General features: G+C 45.0%; 1 protein-coding gene across 5 annotated transcripts in view; it reads right to left on the bottom strand.

Annotated features, from left to right (window-relative positions):
• LOC144670428 (RNA-binding protein 4-like) overlaps window positions 1–16,186 on the bottom strand; it is a 45,334-nt gene extending 29,148 nt beyond the window's left edge. The window contains exons 1-4 of one of the 5 annotated variants that reach the window (XR_013573878.1): window positions 15,948–16,186; window positions 9,074–9,380; window positions 3,971–5,327; window positions 1,472–1,583 (exon numbers count right to left, since the gene is read on the bottom strand). Coding sequence is in view for 4 of the 5 variants with exons in the window: in XM_078532908.1 (XP_078389034.1) it covers window positions 4,753–5,327; window positions 9,074–9,380; window positions 15,948–16,052 (987 nt within the window). In the remaining variant the exon portion in view is untranslated. Of the gene's footprint in view, window positions 1–1,471; window positions 1,584–3,499; window positions 5,328–9,073; window positions 9,381–15,947 lie in introns of those variants that run through there. The other 4 variants (XM_078532908.1, XM_078532909.1, XM_078532907.1 and 1 more) reach the window with 4 other exon arrangements.
• Between the last annotated feature and the right edge of the window lie 360 nt (window positions 16,187–16,546).

The following is a 16,546-nucleotide window of genomic DNA, read 5'->3' as shown; positions in this document are numbered from 1 at the left end:
TTCCCCATTGGAACATCTTCATATGTTAACGGACTATTCATGGCATCCAGGGTATGAGATTGTTACAATATGTAAGAAAGCAGAGATTTAGGGAGGGGTTTGGTGGTAGTCATTGTCATGGGTGAGAGTTTTTGGTAGTTTTAAGAAACGTGTGCTTAGCAGTAAGTAGGAGACAGCAGTAAAGGCAGCAGCAGAGAGCAGTGGCAATACTGCACAGTGTGGAGTTTCTCAAAGTAATAACTTTAATAAAGAAATCAGATGAACTAAAACAGGACAACTAGGCTAGAGGGACAGCAGTAACAGAAGCAGCAATTTTCTTCGAGAGAGAGAGTACAGCTCAGAAACCAGAGGAATGGTGTTTGTGAGTATGGTACTGCTTTAATTTAAGGGGAACAGGGTACTGAAGTTTGTAAGTTTAACAGCACTAGAATAAACTATTAAAAAGAACAGTTGTGAGTCCTGACCATTTTCTCTACGTGGATGGGTTCAGGCCAAACCTTAGAGTTAGGAGTATAAGAGGGGAGGGTGTTTAACCTAGCTACAAAACTAAAGCTGTTTCCATTAGCTGATGGTACAACTAGGGGACACAGGTTTAAAGCTTTGGGCACAAGGTGCAGGGGGAATGTGAGGAACAGTGAGTGGTAATGACCTGGAGGGTGGTGGAAGCAGAGACCATCAATAATTTCAAAAGGAAATTGGATTGGCACTGGAGGGAAATAAACTTGCAGGGCTATAGGAAGAGCGGGGACAATGAAAATGACCGGGCTGCTGTACAGAAAGCCAGCATGGACTAAATGGCCTTCTGTGCTGTAATTACTCTATAGACTGGATTTTACATGGAGACTATTTGCCACAGCCTTAACTAATTTAGAGTGGAACCTCCACCCCCATCTGGGAGCAAATCCTGCCTTACAGCGTCCCAGCAGCAACAGGATCGAGCAGTAGCCACTGCTGTGACTACACTCAGCCCCCGAGGAGGAAGAGTCATGGAGCCCAGGCAGTCTGGTATTTTTGATGGGCCTGGCTGGAAGACCCCAGTGAATGGAGTGGGGGAAGACTTAGGGGGAGAAGGGTATGATCTTGGGGGCGGGGGGGGAGGGGGTGGTGCCCCTTCTCTCCACAAAGGAGGTACTCTCTTCCTGTCTGTGCAGTGAAAGCTGCTGGGCTGCCCGCCTTTCACTGCTGCACATAAAATTAGCAGTAGAGGCAGAATGAGGCCCTTAAATGGCTGCTTAAGGGCCTCAATGGGCACGCGCACCCCCCCCCCCCCTCCCCCCGCCCCGCCCCAGTATGGGTGAGCTGTCCGACACCTTCCCCACCCACTGTAATAAGGGAAGACAGGTCCAGGGTGGGCGGGAAGGCCACCTGCTTTATTTTGCAAGCCCCCCGCCTTCAAATACACAAGAGCGGGGGGGGGACATCAAATCCAGCCCTATGACTCATTTACAAAATTGGTAAGCTTTATTCAAACCTTGGCTGTCCTGGTTAACATTCCTCCCTCGGCCAACACCAGCAGAAACAGTCTTCTGTCCCATTTGCTGCATGGGGGATCTTGCTGTGCCCACAACCGCTGCTGCATTTACCTACACAACGACAGTCAATAGAGTTCAAATTACTTCACCAGTTGTAAAGTGTTTGGGATGGCTGGCGGACATGATAAGTTAGTGTGTAATTGTGAGCTTCTTTTGTCTTCTATTACCCTGAAATGCAACACACAATGAATCACAGCAAAACAATCACTCTCGTCGCACCACTAACCCCTTCCCCCAACGAGCAAGAAGTTTGGCAAAAGGCACCAACCTACCAGCAGCTCTGCATAATGTATATTCAAGGAAATAATGAAGAAATATCTAATTCGCTCACCACTCAAACATTATAATAATGGACAGTCTTTGTAGGATTAAAGACTAGAATTTTATACCAGGAGCACTACAATACTAGAGGTGAATTTCTATTTTTAAAAAAAGTTATGATTACACTCTTAGAACCACTAGTTAACAAACCTGTTCCAAAAGACAGGTTAATACTGGCACTAACACAGCAGCCAAGAGAATGCCAAACAACTTCAAGGTTAAAATGCCCAACTCATGCAGGGCTAGAAACCCTTCATTTAATCCTTTGTCAGCAAGGAGCTAGCAGACATTTCCTACAGACTGTTGTGTTGATTTGTACTACTCTTCGATACCACACTTTCAGCATGTTGCTCAAATACATCCCCTTTGATCATGTAATGCGCACCCTAGCTGTACAGGTAATGCCAGATAGAGTGCCACAGAGGGACACTCATACTAGTGACCACTACGATAGGTAGTGACATCTAGTGGTTATCCATCTGGTCTATGCCCTGTACAAATACCACATGGGAATGCTCCGTTTATGCAACTCAGTGTTGAGCAAAACTTTAGCAGTTTATTAATAAGTAACCAGAAGATGCGTGCTTTGATCCTCATTCTGTGCCAAGTTATGCAACCTTTCAGGGCTGCAGTATGGCTGTGATCCATGGTGAGGTGGTTAAAAAATCACCCTGGGGCTTCTGCAATCTGACTGCTGGTTAGTGATCCCTGCTGGATAGTGTGTATAGGTAGACATCAGTGGTTGGTGGGGTGTTGCTGGTGGCAAAAAAACTGCAGTTTACTGTTTTGCTCCAAATGGTTTAGGGTGGCTCAAGAAGAATGGTTTGGCAAGTTTGGTCAGCAAGTCAGGAGAGAACACAGAAAAGGAACAAGCATGGAAAATTGTCATGTAGCTGCCGAAGGAACAGCATTTAGAGGCACTACAACAGCACCTCCTAGCGAGGGAAGGGAGGCCCTTCAGGCAACTTGGGCCACGAGTGAGGGCAGGACCTGTCGACATTGTTTTCTGAAGAGTGGCCGTGGCATCAAGCACTCCCAGGTCAGATAATGGATAAAAAGTTTCCTCCATATTGCCCTACCAACTCAGAGAAGTCCAACTTTTTCCCACTGCACCATTAATTTTTCCACTGCCCAAACAGAGCCAGATTTATGTCCTTGAATGATACATAGTATAAATGACTGGTAGTTTTCCACCATGGATCCCAAGTCTCTCAGGCTTAGGTTCAAAGGGAGAATCCAGTGGATCATACAATCTCCTTGCTAGCCAAGTCAATCTCGAACAATACAACCTCCAAGGTTTTGAATCCCAAATATCCTAATCGAGTTTCACACATCTCAGCCCAAATGACCATTTACCCATGTTCAATCACAGAGGGCACTAGGTAGAGCCAGATCCTGTTCTCATCTGACACTTTCCAAAAGGAGTCAGTGAGCAGCAGGCATCAGCTAATTTAACAGTGCTCGGGGACCTCAGGGTCTGTGCGAGCGAGTGTTAAACTGGAAAAGTGCCTGACCGCAATAAAACTGCCTGAAGCTACCTCCTATTATACAGAGAAACCGCAGCCCATCTCATACACCACTTAACAATAAAAAAACGCAAGACAGTGAAGGGACCAAATGCAAAGCAGCAACTCAGAGCCAGGAACTGAATGTGAAACACCTGGTATTTATTGTATAAGCTTTCAATACAAGAAAATGCATAACTAAAAAAAAAGAGTAAGTTTTCTACTGCTGACAGAGGCGCAATATACTCCTGACTAGCACAAAGAACTGTTACTATTTAAAAATAAAACACGCAGAACGAGCCCGGTCTTCGGAAAAAACAGGAGTTTGGCCACCGCTCACTACGGATAAAGTGAGCTCGTGTCTGGAACCAAGTTTTACTTTTTTAACTATTTCTAAAAAAAAATTAGGGTGGGGTATCGCACCAAACGTCCCTTGCGCTATATCCCGCTGATGGACGCATCCCGCACAACCCGAAGATTCGCACGTATACCGGGGGACCCGACTCTCTCATCAAGGGATACTTATCATTCCTGTAAGAAACAAAAAAAAAGCACACACGGACGTCAATTTAGATTTATTTTACATATCTGTAAAAAAGGCACGCGCCTCACCTTGAGATCACAGCCTGAATCGACTGCCCTGAAACACGCAGCCATTTCACCCTGTCCTATATGAGCCATGTGGGTAACAGACTCGGAGACATTCAATGGCTAATGCACAAAGAACTGAGGTCCTCGGCAGCAGAGAGAAAACCTGTTTTATATAAAAATAAACGTCAATTGAGCGTGAAGTTCTGGTTACACTCTGGTTAAGAGCAAGCACTTAACTACTTCAATAATGGTGCAGGCTGCAGACTGCTTTTCTGGTCAATATTCTCCCCATCACTTATTAACATCGACCCTACTGGGAATTACAGCTCCACAGATTTCCTTCCAGTGAATGTCTAATTGGTCTCAATTCACGCGTATATCTTGGAGTGCATCCGAAGCTTACTAAATAACATGGGGAATCCTAGCCCACTCTGATCCCATTGCCACTCAGGTCACCACACATGTACTTTAGAAGGGGGTGGGGTGTTAAGCAGCAATCGGAAGCAGCTACATCTCAGCTAATACGCCCCTTCCCACCTACCTCCCTCTTCCCATTAGTGCCAAGGTTTTCATTAGCAAGGACCAGGAGAAGCTAACCGGGGGGTCCTCTCAGTTAGTATGGGTAAGACTTAATTAATCAATGGATAAATTCTCTGAGCCCCTTGGGTTGGGGGAGAAGGGGGAGGGAAAGGAGCCTTGAAGCTCCTTGTACATTAGCCACTGAATATGTTCCGGCCGAAGCAAAGTCTGCAATGTCAGACACACACCTGCAGTTTGAAAGAGGATGGTGCCTCACCTTCGGATCAGAACATAGAGTATCGCGAACGGTCCATGTAGGTATTCCCTGCTGTGCTCGGCACGTCATACGGAGATCTAGTGGACATTGCTGCTGCATTGACTTGTGTGTAATCAAACCCATATCCGGTGCTCGAGGCCGCCATGGGCATCCGTCGCAGAGGGCTCCTATCCCTGTCGTAATAGGAAGGGGGTGGGGGCGGCACAGGGTGCCTCCCGTAGGGGTCTAACCCGCCAGGGACGCAATTGCTCATCGCGGTGCCTATAGGAGCAAGCTGAGTCGGCCGCCGATCAAAGTAGGGATCTCCCGTCGCCGCGTATGGCTGTGCCGGATAGCTCTCGTAGTGATGAGCCATCCCGTACCGCTCATTGTACACCGGACGCTCTCCGTACGCTGACATGGGCCGCATTGGGTAAGGTTGGGGGTAGTCGCAAAAGAATCCACCGTCAAAACCACCGCGATCTTTGGGGCATTCTTTAGACCAGTGGCCCTCTTTACCGCACCGGAAACAGCCGTTTTTCTCGCCCATCCCAGGTTGTGTCCGAAGCCGGCTCCTCGACAGCTGGACATGGATCCGTTTGCCTTTGAAAACAAGACGCAAGACAGTTTGCTCAATGACATTTTTTAAAATGTGGTCTCTTGCTGTGTGGCTCAGTTTAAACCCAATGCAAAAGTGGGGGTGGTGGGAGGGGGATGGTTGGGAGGTGATGGGGAGGGGTAGGGAAATCTGATTATAACTGCTACCAAAGGATGTGAGGATAATCGCCATGTTGCAGGGAAGTCAAATAACCACCATTTAGTTACTGAGGGACTGGGAATCGTGGATGGGTTGAGGGGGGCGGGAAGAGAGAGACACTAATTCTATAAAATTAACTGTTGATGAGGCTGAACAGGGATTTCACACACACATCTGCTGTACTGTGACAAATTGTCAATTACCTCTACAAACAAGAGACTTAAAAGAGGAAGAGAGGGGAGTACTTTCTTGTTTAAAGTACTGTATTCCCCTACTCCATAAAGGAATGAAAATTTCTCACAAAAATACGGCTGTTATTTCCTGAATGCTACAGGTCTGACTGATTGAACAATATGGTACCAGTCAAGGTACCCAAAGTCCTGCCTCCCTCCCTCAGCTGATGAATCGTGGCTGATCACTCCATGGGTGGCATTACATACTAGGCTGACAGAGAAGGAGAATCAAACTGACAAGTCTCCAGGCAGATCAGAAAAGATGACTTTAAAAAAAAATAAAGACAGCCTTTTCACTGATCCTTGTAAATGGAAGAGCATTTTTAAGTAAAGATGCACTTTCCTAGATATGCTTACCCTTTAAGATAAATGATTTTGGTACTTTTATCTTTAGACTTTTCAATTAAACCTGGAGAGTGAAGAAAAATCACCTGAACAGGTGCTGAGACAGAGCGCGAGGAAACCAAATGTGTCAGTAGAAAAGATGCGACATTCAGCTCCCTCACACTACTTACCACCCATAAATTCACTGAGGTCCACACGGAGCATCAGTTTTCCAGAAACACGAGAAGCAAATTTCTAAAAGGGGCAAAATGGCAAGGCTCCCTCCAAGCAGATCAGTCAGCTCAGCGCTGCAGAGTGGTTTTTCTCCTCCAGTGGAATCACACGAGATACTTCCATGGACGACACCGAGCGGCAGGACCTTGGCCGGGAATGCAATAGTTTCCAAACAAAGACCGACGTCCAAAGTGGACTGACGGGGAGGAGTACATCTGTCGGCAATGAAACCAAAAATGCAGCTGCAAAGAACACCATGTTTTTGTAAAGCTTCAACAGCAAGTGTGCAAGACTTTTACACCATGTTCACTTGAAAAAGCAGTGGGTACCATTAGGGATTCTCGAGTTCTGTTTGCAAACACGAGGGTGATGGACTGATCTTACCTCGGCACCAATTGAGATGATGAATGAAGAGTGTTACATAAGGACGACATTGATAAGCTTTTCTACTCAGTATTGCTATCAACACACCAAATCAGAGATGACCAAGCTTTCAACTGTGCATGCCTCAGAGGCCTGGAGCAATCTTACACTTTCCTGAAGCTGCCGATACCAAGAGATCTTGATGCTCTCATTTAGGATTTATCCAACAGTGAGGCAACAAGTGTTAAGAACACTCCCAGGCCCAGGAATTACAGACAGAGCAAACTCGAGCACAAAAAGGGCCAAGTTATCCCTGCTTCGAGGACCACATGGTGAGTACCTGCTGGTCGCAGGATGAACATGAATTAACATTGGTGACAACATTAAGAACACAAAAGGCAGGCAAGACAGGACAGGATGCAGAGGTTGGGATTAGAGCCAGCCAATCTCTAGATAAACCTTCCGAGCCATGGGGGCAGCAGCACTCAAATTATTTCAAAGTTGTATAGAGTGTCTTTTGAAAGAAGGCCAAATTCTATTCTGAGCTTTCAGGAGATCAGCAGCTTTACAGATTCAGATTCTGCCCTGTAAACAGAGCATGTGGGGTAATGCCGTGATGGGAAGCCGAACTCAATAAGAAACATAGGCTGGTGAATCTGGGCTGGGGACGCTGGGGACACACTGCCAGAGCTCTAATTCCTGCCTGCCTGCGCTCCCTTCCAGTGTGTGGCCTCGCTGGGAGAGCAGCGTCATCGTCTTAGCACTTTTATGTACAACCATTATATCACTGTACAGAACAGCGCTCGCAAACTCAGATAGCCCATTACTGAAAAACATTCTTGGTCAGCAACTGGGAGTGCACCCAAGACGGAAAAAGTACAAATGCCAATTGAACACGAACGCAGCAGTTTGTCCACAAACCACTGTGTACCAGCAGTGAAATCAACACAACCTCAGCATTTACAATTTCAATCCCACTGGCGCAAAATAATTTCAGCGACGGATACCAAAAACTGAACTTCCATGTAAAACAAAGTCTCTTTTCAGCTCAATTATTGTAATTTAACCTATCAATACTTGGATTTTTCATATCTCTGGCTAATGGAAATGGGCTGCACACAAGTTATTTGACCATTTTCTGGTTAAACTACCCTCTCTCAAACTGATTTCTTCTGAATGTGACAGACCCTGCCAGAGTACAGCACCGCTCACGTGTGGCCACTTTCACTTTCAAGTGTAGCTGATGGGCTTTTTGCCTGAGTTGGGGAACAGAGCAGAGCCCAGTCCTGTTCTCGCTACATCATCTTTTCAGCAGTTGTCAGGGAACATTTCTGGGAATCCTGAATAATCTACCATCTCCACATCCCTTTGCCCCCACCCTTCCGGTGAGGACCACACAGCTTTCACCGGACAGCCTGGGGAATCAACCCAAGGCCTTTTGCACACATAAAATTCAGTGATTAAACAAGGTGCCCATCAGAGTAACATGGGTGCTTATCATTTCCAACATTGTTACCTGAGCACAGTACTTTGTGTAGCCTGTTAGGTCCACAGCAGCACTTGCTGAAGTGACCCTGCACTCAGAATCACTTCACAACCTATGAGGGAAGCCCAAAATGAAGCAAATAAACATCAAGATGACTATTTCCCCACCCACCCCCCGCTGTGAAAACAGAACTAAAATTAATAAATGTGAAAAAAATTACAGTGAAAGAACCCATCGCTACTCATTTACAGAAATCATCAGACTCTCAAGTTCCAAGTGATTCGCATATTTGGAACCAACTCCAGGTCTATCAGCAGCATTCAAATAGGCAGTCTTCACCTGTGAGTATGGGCAACCTATTGAACTGTGAGGAGCATCAAAGCCAAACCCAACCCTGTCTTCAATGCACATCAACAGGTGCAGTTTCCAACTGGAGGAGGGGGGAGTTCTTGGATAGTGATCAGCTGCTCACAGATTTAACCCTCTCCCCAAGCCCCTCACCAGACCAACAGCATTGGATTAATTGCTATCTGCCAATTCAGCAGAGGCGAGGAATTTGAACAATGACTTTTATGATGCAAGATTCAGTGCAACACTGACTGGTAACTTTACCCAGAAACCTATTCAGGACAACTATAGCATATAACATCAGGAAAACTATAAGCATAGATGTAGAAAAGATAGCAAAATTAGAACTTGCAAAATCAGGTACCTTCTCTTAAAAAGGATAGTTCTTTTATTTTACTGAAGGACGGTGGGGGGAGGGGTGGCTGACAGATTTTTTTTACTGTTTCCTCTGATCTTCCACTTCCATCCACAACAACTTACAGCCAGTACTGTGGGATTCTAAACGATAAATATCAATAGTCAGTGCTGTGGTGGTGCCCTTGCCTGGCATGGTCAGTACCCATGCCGCCCCCCCCCCCACCCACCCACACTCCAGCAATTTCACCTTTAAACTCAGTGCCATCAAACCCTCGGATGGCTTCCATGGCATCCTCCTCCCGCTCCATGTGCACAAAGGCGTAGTCCTTGACAATGTCGCACTCGATGACAGGCCCATATTCTTCGAACCTGGCCCGCAGCTCCTGGTTCGTGCACTCAGCACCGATATTGCTGACGTGCAGCTTGGTCGAGGTCTTCACCTTGCTCTTGCTGGCCTCGACGTTGATGGGGAGCCCATGGAGTTTGTGGTGATGCAGGTTCTTGATTGCCTCATCTGCCGCCTCTTTATCCTCCATGTGCACAAAGCCATAATTCTATCAAACAAAAGAAATACAAACAACATTTTACTTTTCTCCTCTCGTCCAGCCCAGTGAACCTTGAACAAGGATAGCTATACCACCACCTAATTCTTTGCCATGGTCTTTTATATAAGATCATTTAAGAATCCTCCTGTACCGCCTCGTGCTCCGTTTCAGCTTTGCATTTATTCAAAGCTGTGAGCTCTTTAGCTCCATTCTGCCGACAGTCTACAGACATATCTCCTTGTTTATGTCTAAGTGCCACAAGACCCCACAGGGCAAGACCTAAAACAAACACAATGCTGCCATTAACCTGCACAAAAGCTCAAGCTACGGACATAGCATGTGCTCCACACTACAGGAAGGGCAGAGGCTTTAGAGAGGGTGCAATGCCAGTTCACTGACATGTTGCCTGGTGTGAGGAAACACAATACAAAGGCTTCCAAAATTGAATGTCTTTTCCCTTTTGAAGCGATCCTCATTGTGGGGCCAAATAATAAAGGTTTCAATTTAGGAAAGCATGGGACAGGGTAGATAGAAACAGGTTTGCAGTAGTTGAGGGATCACGAATACAGGATTAAACACAAGAGCTCTAGAACAAAGAGGAGAACTTGTTAGACAGAGTTGCGAGGATGTGGAATCCCTTCCAACTTTAGTCACCGATGCAGAAACTGTTAACATCCAGCATCAGATTGGATGGGTGGATGAAGTTCATGAAGTTGAAAGGATGTGGGAGCTGGGCAGGTAAATGTAGTTTGGAGTTCAGATTTAGGGAGTCACAACATTGCTTTTGATGAGCCCATAAATTTCAAAAAGGAATAAACTAGAAAACAAGAAATTAAGCTAGTTACAGACCCCAACACATTTTAGTGTTATCCCGTGCTGGCTCTCAGAAACAACAATTTAGATAGTCTTGCTCTCCTGCCTTTTCGCCAATGCCCTGCAAATTTTCTCTCCTCAGGTGCTTATCCAATTTGCTTTTGAAAGCCATGATTGAATCTGCCTCACCCTCTTCCACTCTCGTAGGTAGTGAATTCCAAATTTTAACAGCTCACTGCTTAAAGAAGTTTTCCCTCATGTCATCTTTGGTTCTTTTGCCAATCACTTTAGATCGGTGTCCTCTGGTTCTCAATCATTCTGCCAATGGGAACAGTTTCTCTCTATCTATTCTGTCTAGGCTCCTTATGATCGTGAACTCTTATCAAATCTCCTCTACGGAGAACAACCCCAACTTTTTCAATGTATCCATGGAACTGAAATCAGTAATACTGGGAAGCATTCTCATAAATCTGTTTTCTTCCTAAAGTGTGATGTCCAAAACTGGATACAATACTCTAGTTGAGCATGAACCTAGTGTTTTATAAAGGTTCATTATAACTTCGCAATTTAGGTATTGGCTGTGATAAAGAGGCCAGGACTCTTCTGATCTGAAGTGGGTGCAGGAAAGGTTTATATCAGGGATTCCCAAACTGTGGGTTGCAACCCCCAGTGGGGTCATGGGACAAGCAATTGAGGTTGCAGTGGAGTGGAGAATTGAGAGTCCTGGGATCAGCTGTGAGGCCCCTTTAAAATGCACGTGATTTTTCTTTTGCCTGTAGGCATGACCTAATCCAATGAGTTCCGAGTCCCGATTGCTAACACCAACAAAGCTTGAAAAATGGTAGGTATCTTAGTTGTTTCTGTGCCTATATCCCTGCTCTCTGAACCCCCACCTGGCTCAATGCTCTCCATACTCCCCTTCCCAATTTTCATTCTGGGGTCACACCAAGTGTGATGCTTTGGATCACAGCAGAAAAGAAGTTTGGGAAACGCTGCTTTACATTCACCTGGGTGGGCGACTCAACTTAATGTCTAACCAAAATGATGGCACATCTAAAAATGCAGCAATCCCTCAGTACTGAGGGTGACAGCTTGGATTTTGTGCTGAAATATCTGGAGTGGGAGTTAAATGTAAAAACTTTAACTCAAGTTAGGCGCACTTTAAAGCTCCTACGTGAAGGCCTCCTCCTTCAAAGAAAGACTGGCATTCATAGTGGCTTTTATGAAGCTTGAAGCACTTTAGAGCCAATTTTAAAATGCAGTCACTGTTGTAACGCAGCAAACGCAACAGCCAATTTATGCACAGCAAGCTCCCACAAACAGCAATGCGATAATAATCAGATAAGGGAGTCATTCAAGTGGGGGGAGGAAATAGAAACATAATAGTGGTAGGGGACAGTATAATTAGGGGGACAGATATTGCTCTCTGCAGCTGTGAACGTGAGTCCCGAAGGCGGTGTTAATGCCCAGTGCCTGGGTTAAGGATATCTCTTCAGGGCTGGAGAGGAACTTGGGAGCGGGAGGGGAGAGATCCAGTTGTCGTCATCCACATTGGTACCAATGACATTGATAAGACTAGAAAGGAGGTTCTGCTGAAAGAATTTGAACAGTTAGGAGCTAAGTTAAAAAGCAGAACATCCAAGGTAATAATCTTGGAATTACTACCTGAGCCACAGGCAAACTGGCATAGGGTAAATAAAGTCAAGGAGTTAAATGCGTGGCTCAAAGATCGGTGTGGGAGGAATGGGTTTCAGTGCATGGGGCACTGGCACCAGTAATGGGGTAGAAGAGAGCTCTTCCAGTGGGACAGTCTTCACCTGAACCGTGCTGGGACCAGTGTCCTGGCGATTCGAATAACTAGGGCTATAGAGAGGGCTTTAAACTAAATCAAGGGGATGGGGTTCTGGAGAGGGGATACATAGGCTTACAAAGCAAAAGGATACGTCAGCTTTGCAGGGCAGCTATTTAGGTAATGATACCCAGAGTGTGACAGGAAGGGACAGAGTGTACAAACATAAAAAAAAGCAGCAAATAGGGTCAAAGGGGGGAAAAAAAGCAAAATTAATGGCTCTTTACTTAAACGCACACAGTATTCGGATCAAAATAAATGAATTAATGGCACAAATAGAGGTTAATGGGTATGGCCTTACAGCCATGATGGAGACATGGTTACAAGGAGATCAAAGCTGGGAACTAAATATTCAGGGATATGTGAGCTTTCGAAAGGACAGGCAGGAAGGAAAGGGTGGTGGGGTAGCTTTGTTAGCACGGGATGGAATAAGTGTGATAGCAAGAAACGATCTTGGATCGGGAGATGTAGAATCCATATGGGCGGAGGTAAGAAATAACAAGGGGAAGGCGACACTGGCGGGAATAATCCATAGGCCCCCTAACAGTAGCTATATTGTAGAACACAGAATACATCAGGAGAAAATGGGGGCATGTAAAAAAGGTAGTACAATAATCATGGATGACTTTAATCTTCATGTAGATTGGGAAAATCAAATTCGCAGAGGAAGCCACGAGCAAGCATTCATAGAGTGTATGTGAGACAGTTTCCTAGGACAATATGTTGTGGATCCAACCAGGGATCAGGCTATTTTGGATCTGGTAATGTGTAATGAGACAGGTTTAATAAATGATCTGAGAATAAAAGATCCCCTCTGAAAGTATGACCATAACATGGTAGAATTTAGCATTCAGTTTGAGAGTGAGAAACTTGGGTTGGAAATAACTGTGCTAAACTTAAATAAGGGTAATTACAAAGAAATGAGGGCAGAGTTGGCTGGAGTAGACTGGGAAAGGAGTTTAGCAGAAAAGACGGTTGTTGAACAATGGCAAGCATTTATGAAAATAGTTAATGACACACAACAAAAATATATCTCAGTGAGAAAGAAGGATTCAAGGAAGGAGATAAACCAACCATGGTTAACCAAGGAAGTTAAGGATAGTATCAAATTGAAAGAAAAAAACATACAATGTGGTAATGGTTAGTGGTAAGCCAGAGGGCTGGGAAAGTTTTAAAAACCAACAAAAGATGACCAAAAAACAATAAAGAGGGAGAAAATAAACTTTGAGGGTAAACTAGCAAATAATATAAAAACGGGTAGTTAGAGCATCTTTAAATATATAAAAAGGAAGAGAGGCCAAAGTGAACATAGGCCCCTTAGAAAGTGAAGCCGGGAAAATAATAATGGGGAACCAGGAAATAGCAGAGGAGTTGAAGAAATACTTTGCATCAGTCTTCACGGTAGATGACATTAATAGCATTCCAAAAATATTAAATAATCAAGGGGCAAAAGGCAGGGAAGAAATAAATATCACTAGAGAATAAGTATAAGGGAAACTAATGGGGCTAAAGGCCGATAAGTCCCCTGGACCTGATGGGCTGCATCCTAAGATATTAACGTAAGTAGCTACAAAGACAGTGGATGCACTGGTGGTAATCTTCCAAGAAACCTTAGATTCTGAAAAAGTCCCAGAGGATTGGAATACCTCCAATGTAACACCCTTATTCAAAAAGGGAGACAAAAAACAGGTAATTATAGGCCAGTTAGCTTAACACCTGTCATAGGGAAAATGTTAGTGTCTATTATAAAGGATGTAATAACAGAGCATTTAGAAATGCATAATATAGTCAAGCAGAGTTAGCACGGCTTCATGAAGGTGAAATCAGGCCAGATAAATTTATTAGAATTCTTTGAGGAGGTTAACAAGCAGGATAGATAAAGGGGAACCAGTAGATGTAATATATTTGGATTTCCAAAAGGCGTTCAATAAGGTACCACACATAAGGCTACTTAAAAAGATAAGAACCCATGGTATTGGGGGTAGTCTATTAGCAGGCATAGAGGATTGGCTAACTAATAGAAGACAGAGAGTTGGGATAAGAAGGGCATTTTCAGGATGGCAACCTGTAACAAGTGGAGTGCCACATGGATCAGTGCTGAGGCCACAATTATTTACAATATGTATTAATGACTTGGATGAGGGAAGTGAATGTACTATCAGCAAGTTTGCGGATGACACAAAAATAGGTGGGGAGGCAAGTGGTGAGGATGACACAAAGAGTGTACAGAGGGATAGAGCTGTGTTAAGTGAGTGGGCAAATACTTGGCAAATGGAATATAATGTGGAAAAATGTGAGGTTATGCACTTTGGCAGGAAGAAGAGCTGAATATTATTTAAACGGAGAAAGACTGCAGAAAGCTGCAGCACAGAGGGATTTGGGGGTCCTCATGCATGAATCACAAAAAGCTAACATACAAGTTCAACGGGTAATATGGAAGGCAAATAGAATGTTGGCCTTTATTTCAAAGGGATTGGAGTATAAAAATAGGGAAGTCTTGCTAAAACTACACAAGGTACTAGTTAGGCTATGCCTAGAATACTGTGAACAGTTTTGGTCCCCTCATCTAAGATAGGATTAACTGGCATTGGAGGCGGTCCAGAGAAGGTTCACGAGGTTGATCCTGGGTATGGAGGGATTTTCTTATGGGGAGAGCTTGGGACTGTACTCATTGGAGTTTAGAAGAATGAGAGGCAGCCTTATTGAAATATATAAAATTCTTAGGAGGCTTGACAGGGTGGATGCTGAGGGGCTGTTCCCCCTTCTGGGAAAGTCTGGGACTCACAGTAAGAGGTCGCCCATTTAAGACAGAGATGAGGAGGAATTTCTTCTCTCAGAGGGTGGTGTATCTGTGGAACTTTTTACTGCAGAGGGCTGTAGAGGCTAGGTCATTAAGTATATTCAAGGTTGAGACAGACAGATTTTTAATCAGTAAGGGAATCAAGGGCTATGGGGAAAAGGCAGGAAAGTGGAGTTGAGGATTATCAGAGCAGCCATGATCTCATTGAATGGTGGAGCAGACTTAATGGGCCAAATGGCCTACTTCTGCTCCTACGTCTTATGGTCTAATATGTTTTTGAGATGCCAATGATGGAATAAAAATTCCCCCTGCTCTTTTTCGAAATAGTGGTCGAGGGATCTTTTACGTCAACCCAAAGCTCAAACAGGGCTTCGGTCATTTCATCTGAAAGATGGCTTTACATTCATCTGAGGGGGCTGAAAGGGGGCTCAACTTAAGTGTCAAATTTGAAATAAGGCACCTCCAACAGTGCAGCACCCTCTCGGTACTGACACCCGAGTGCTGACAGCACCTCTGGCAGCGCAACATCCGCTCAGTACTGGCACTGGAGTGCCTGCCTAGATTTTTGTGCTCAAGTCCTGGAGTGGGGGACCTGGAACCTTGCGACAAATGTAATGCAGGCCCGGAACTAATGGCAAGAATATCATGTTCTCCGGTGCCATAAAGTTGCTCTTCATGGGGCTCTTCTTTTTTTTTCCCCCCAATTTTCTCCCTTTCCATACTGAAAACAGACTTGGGGGCATTATGGAAACTGAGATTGTACTTTCTCTTCCCACACCCCAAGAATGGGAAACCCTTTGTAGAAAAGGGTCTCTCTCTCTCTCTTCCCACCCATCAGCATCAGAGAATTCCCCAGACAGGTGTAAACTACTCCATGGGGTTGAGCTAATATTGACCCTGGAGCTCATCCAGTGTTTTTGGAAGGGGGGGAAGGAATTGACGGTAACACCTTCCTCATCAGATCAGTCCATCCTCAATTCTCTTCCCCTCGCCGTTACTTGAAACTAAATTTTTTTTAAAAACTCATTCGTTTCGCCCTGAAGTGCAGACATTGGCCACAAACTTGAGTATTTTAAAACCAGTTTATTCATCTGTACGTTTCAGACCCTCTCACCTTAATGATGTCGCACTCGGTCAGTTTGCCATACTTCTCGAATAACTCTTTAATCTCTTCCTTCGTCGCGATGCGCGGCAGATTCCCGATAAATATTTTTACCATTTTTCCCCCTCCCCCCCACCCTTTGAGGATAAAAAAAGGATAATTTGTGAATTCCGATGCTTCTATTTAAATAAAACCACCACCTTTATTCCACCCTCAAACCCAACCGCTCTCCGTAAAATGGCGGCTCCTGCGTACTTGCAAGGATTCAAACATCCCGCCCACCGCGGTTCTCTGATTGGCCCCTTCCTCACACCGGTCCCAGCCCTGATTGGTCCGCCGGCTTGTCGGTCATCCCGGTCTCTCGTCGCTCATTGGACCCTCGCCTGACCGCTGCACTCTTGATTGACTAGTCCCCCTGTCAACCAGTGTCCTCGTCCCCGCCCAAGCTCAGGAGTGGAGCCTTGAAATGTTGAACAAAGAAATAACTTGCCCTAATCAGTGAAAACTTGAACCTTTCGCGACCACCGGACACCGCCCGCCCTCCAACAAAAACAGGGGTTTTACAGCTAATGAAGTGCAGTTACTGTTGTACATGGCAGCCAATTTGCACA

Source organism: Cetorhinus maximus, chromosome 31 (assembly GCF_964194155.1).
Source record: "Cetorhinus maximus chromosome 31, sCetMax3.hap1.1, whole genome shotgun sequence".
In the NCBI taxonomy this organism is placed as follows: Eukaryota; Metazoa; Chordata; class Chondrichthyes; order Lamniformes; family Cetorhinidae; genus Cetorhinus; species Cetorhinus maximus.
The sequence above is the reverse complement of the archived record's forward strand: the minus strand, read 5'-3'. Positions and strand labels throughout refer to the sequence as shown.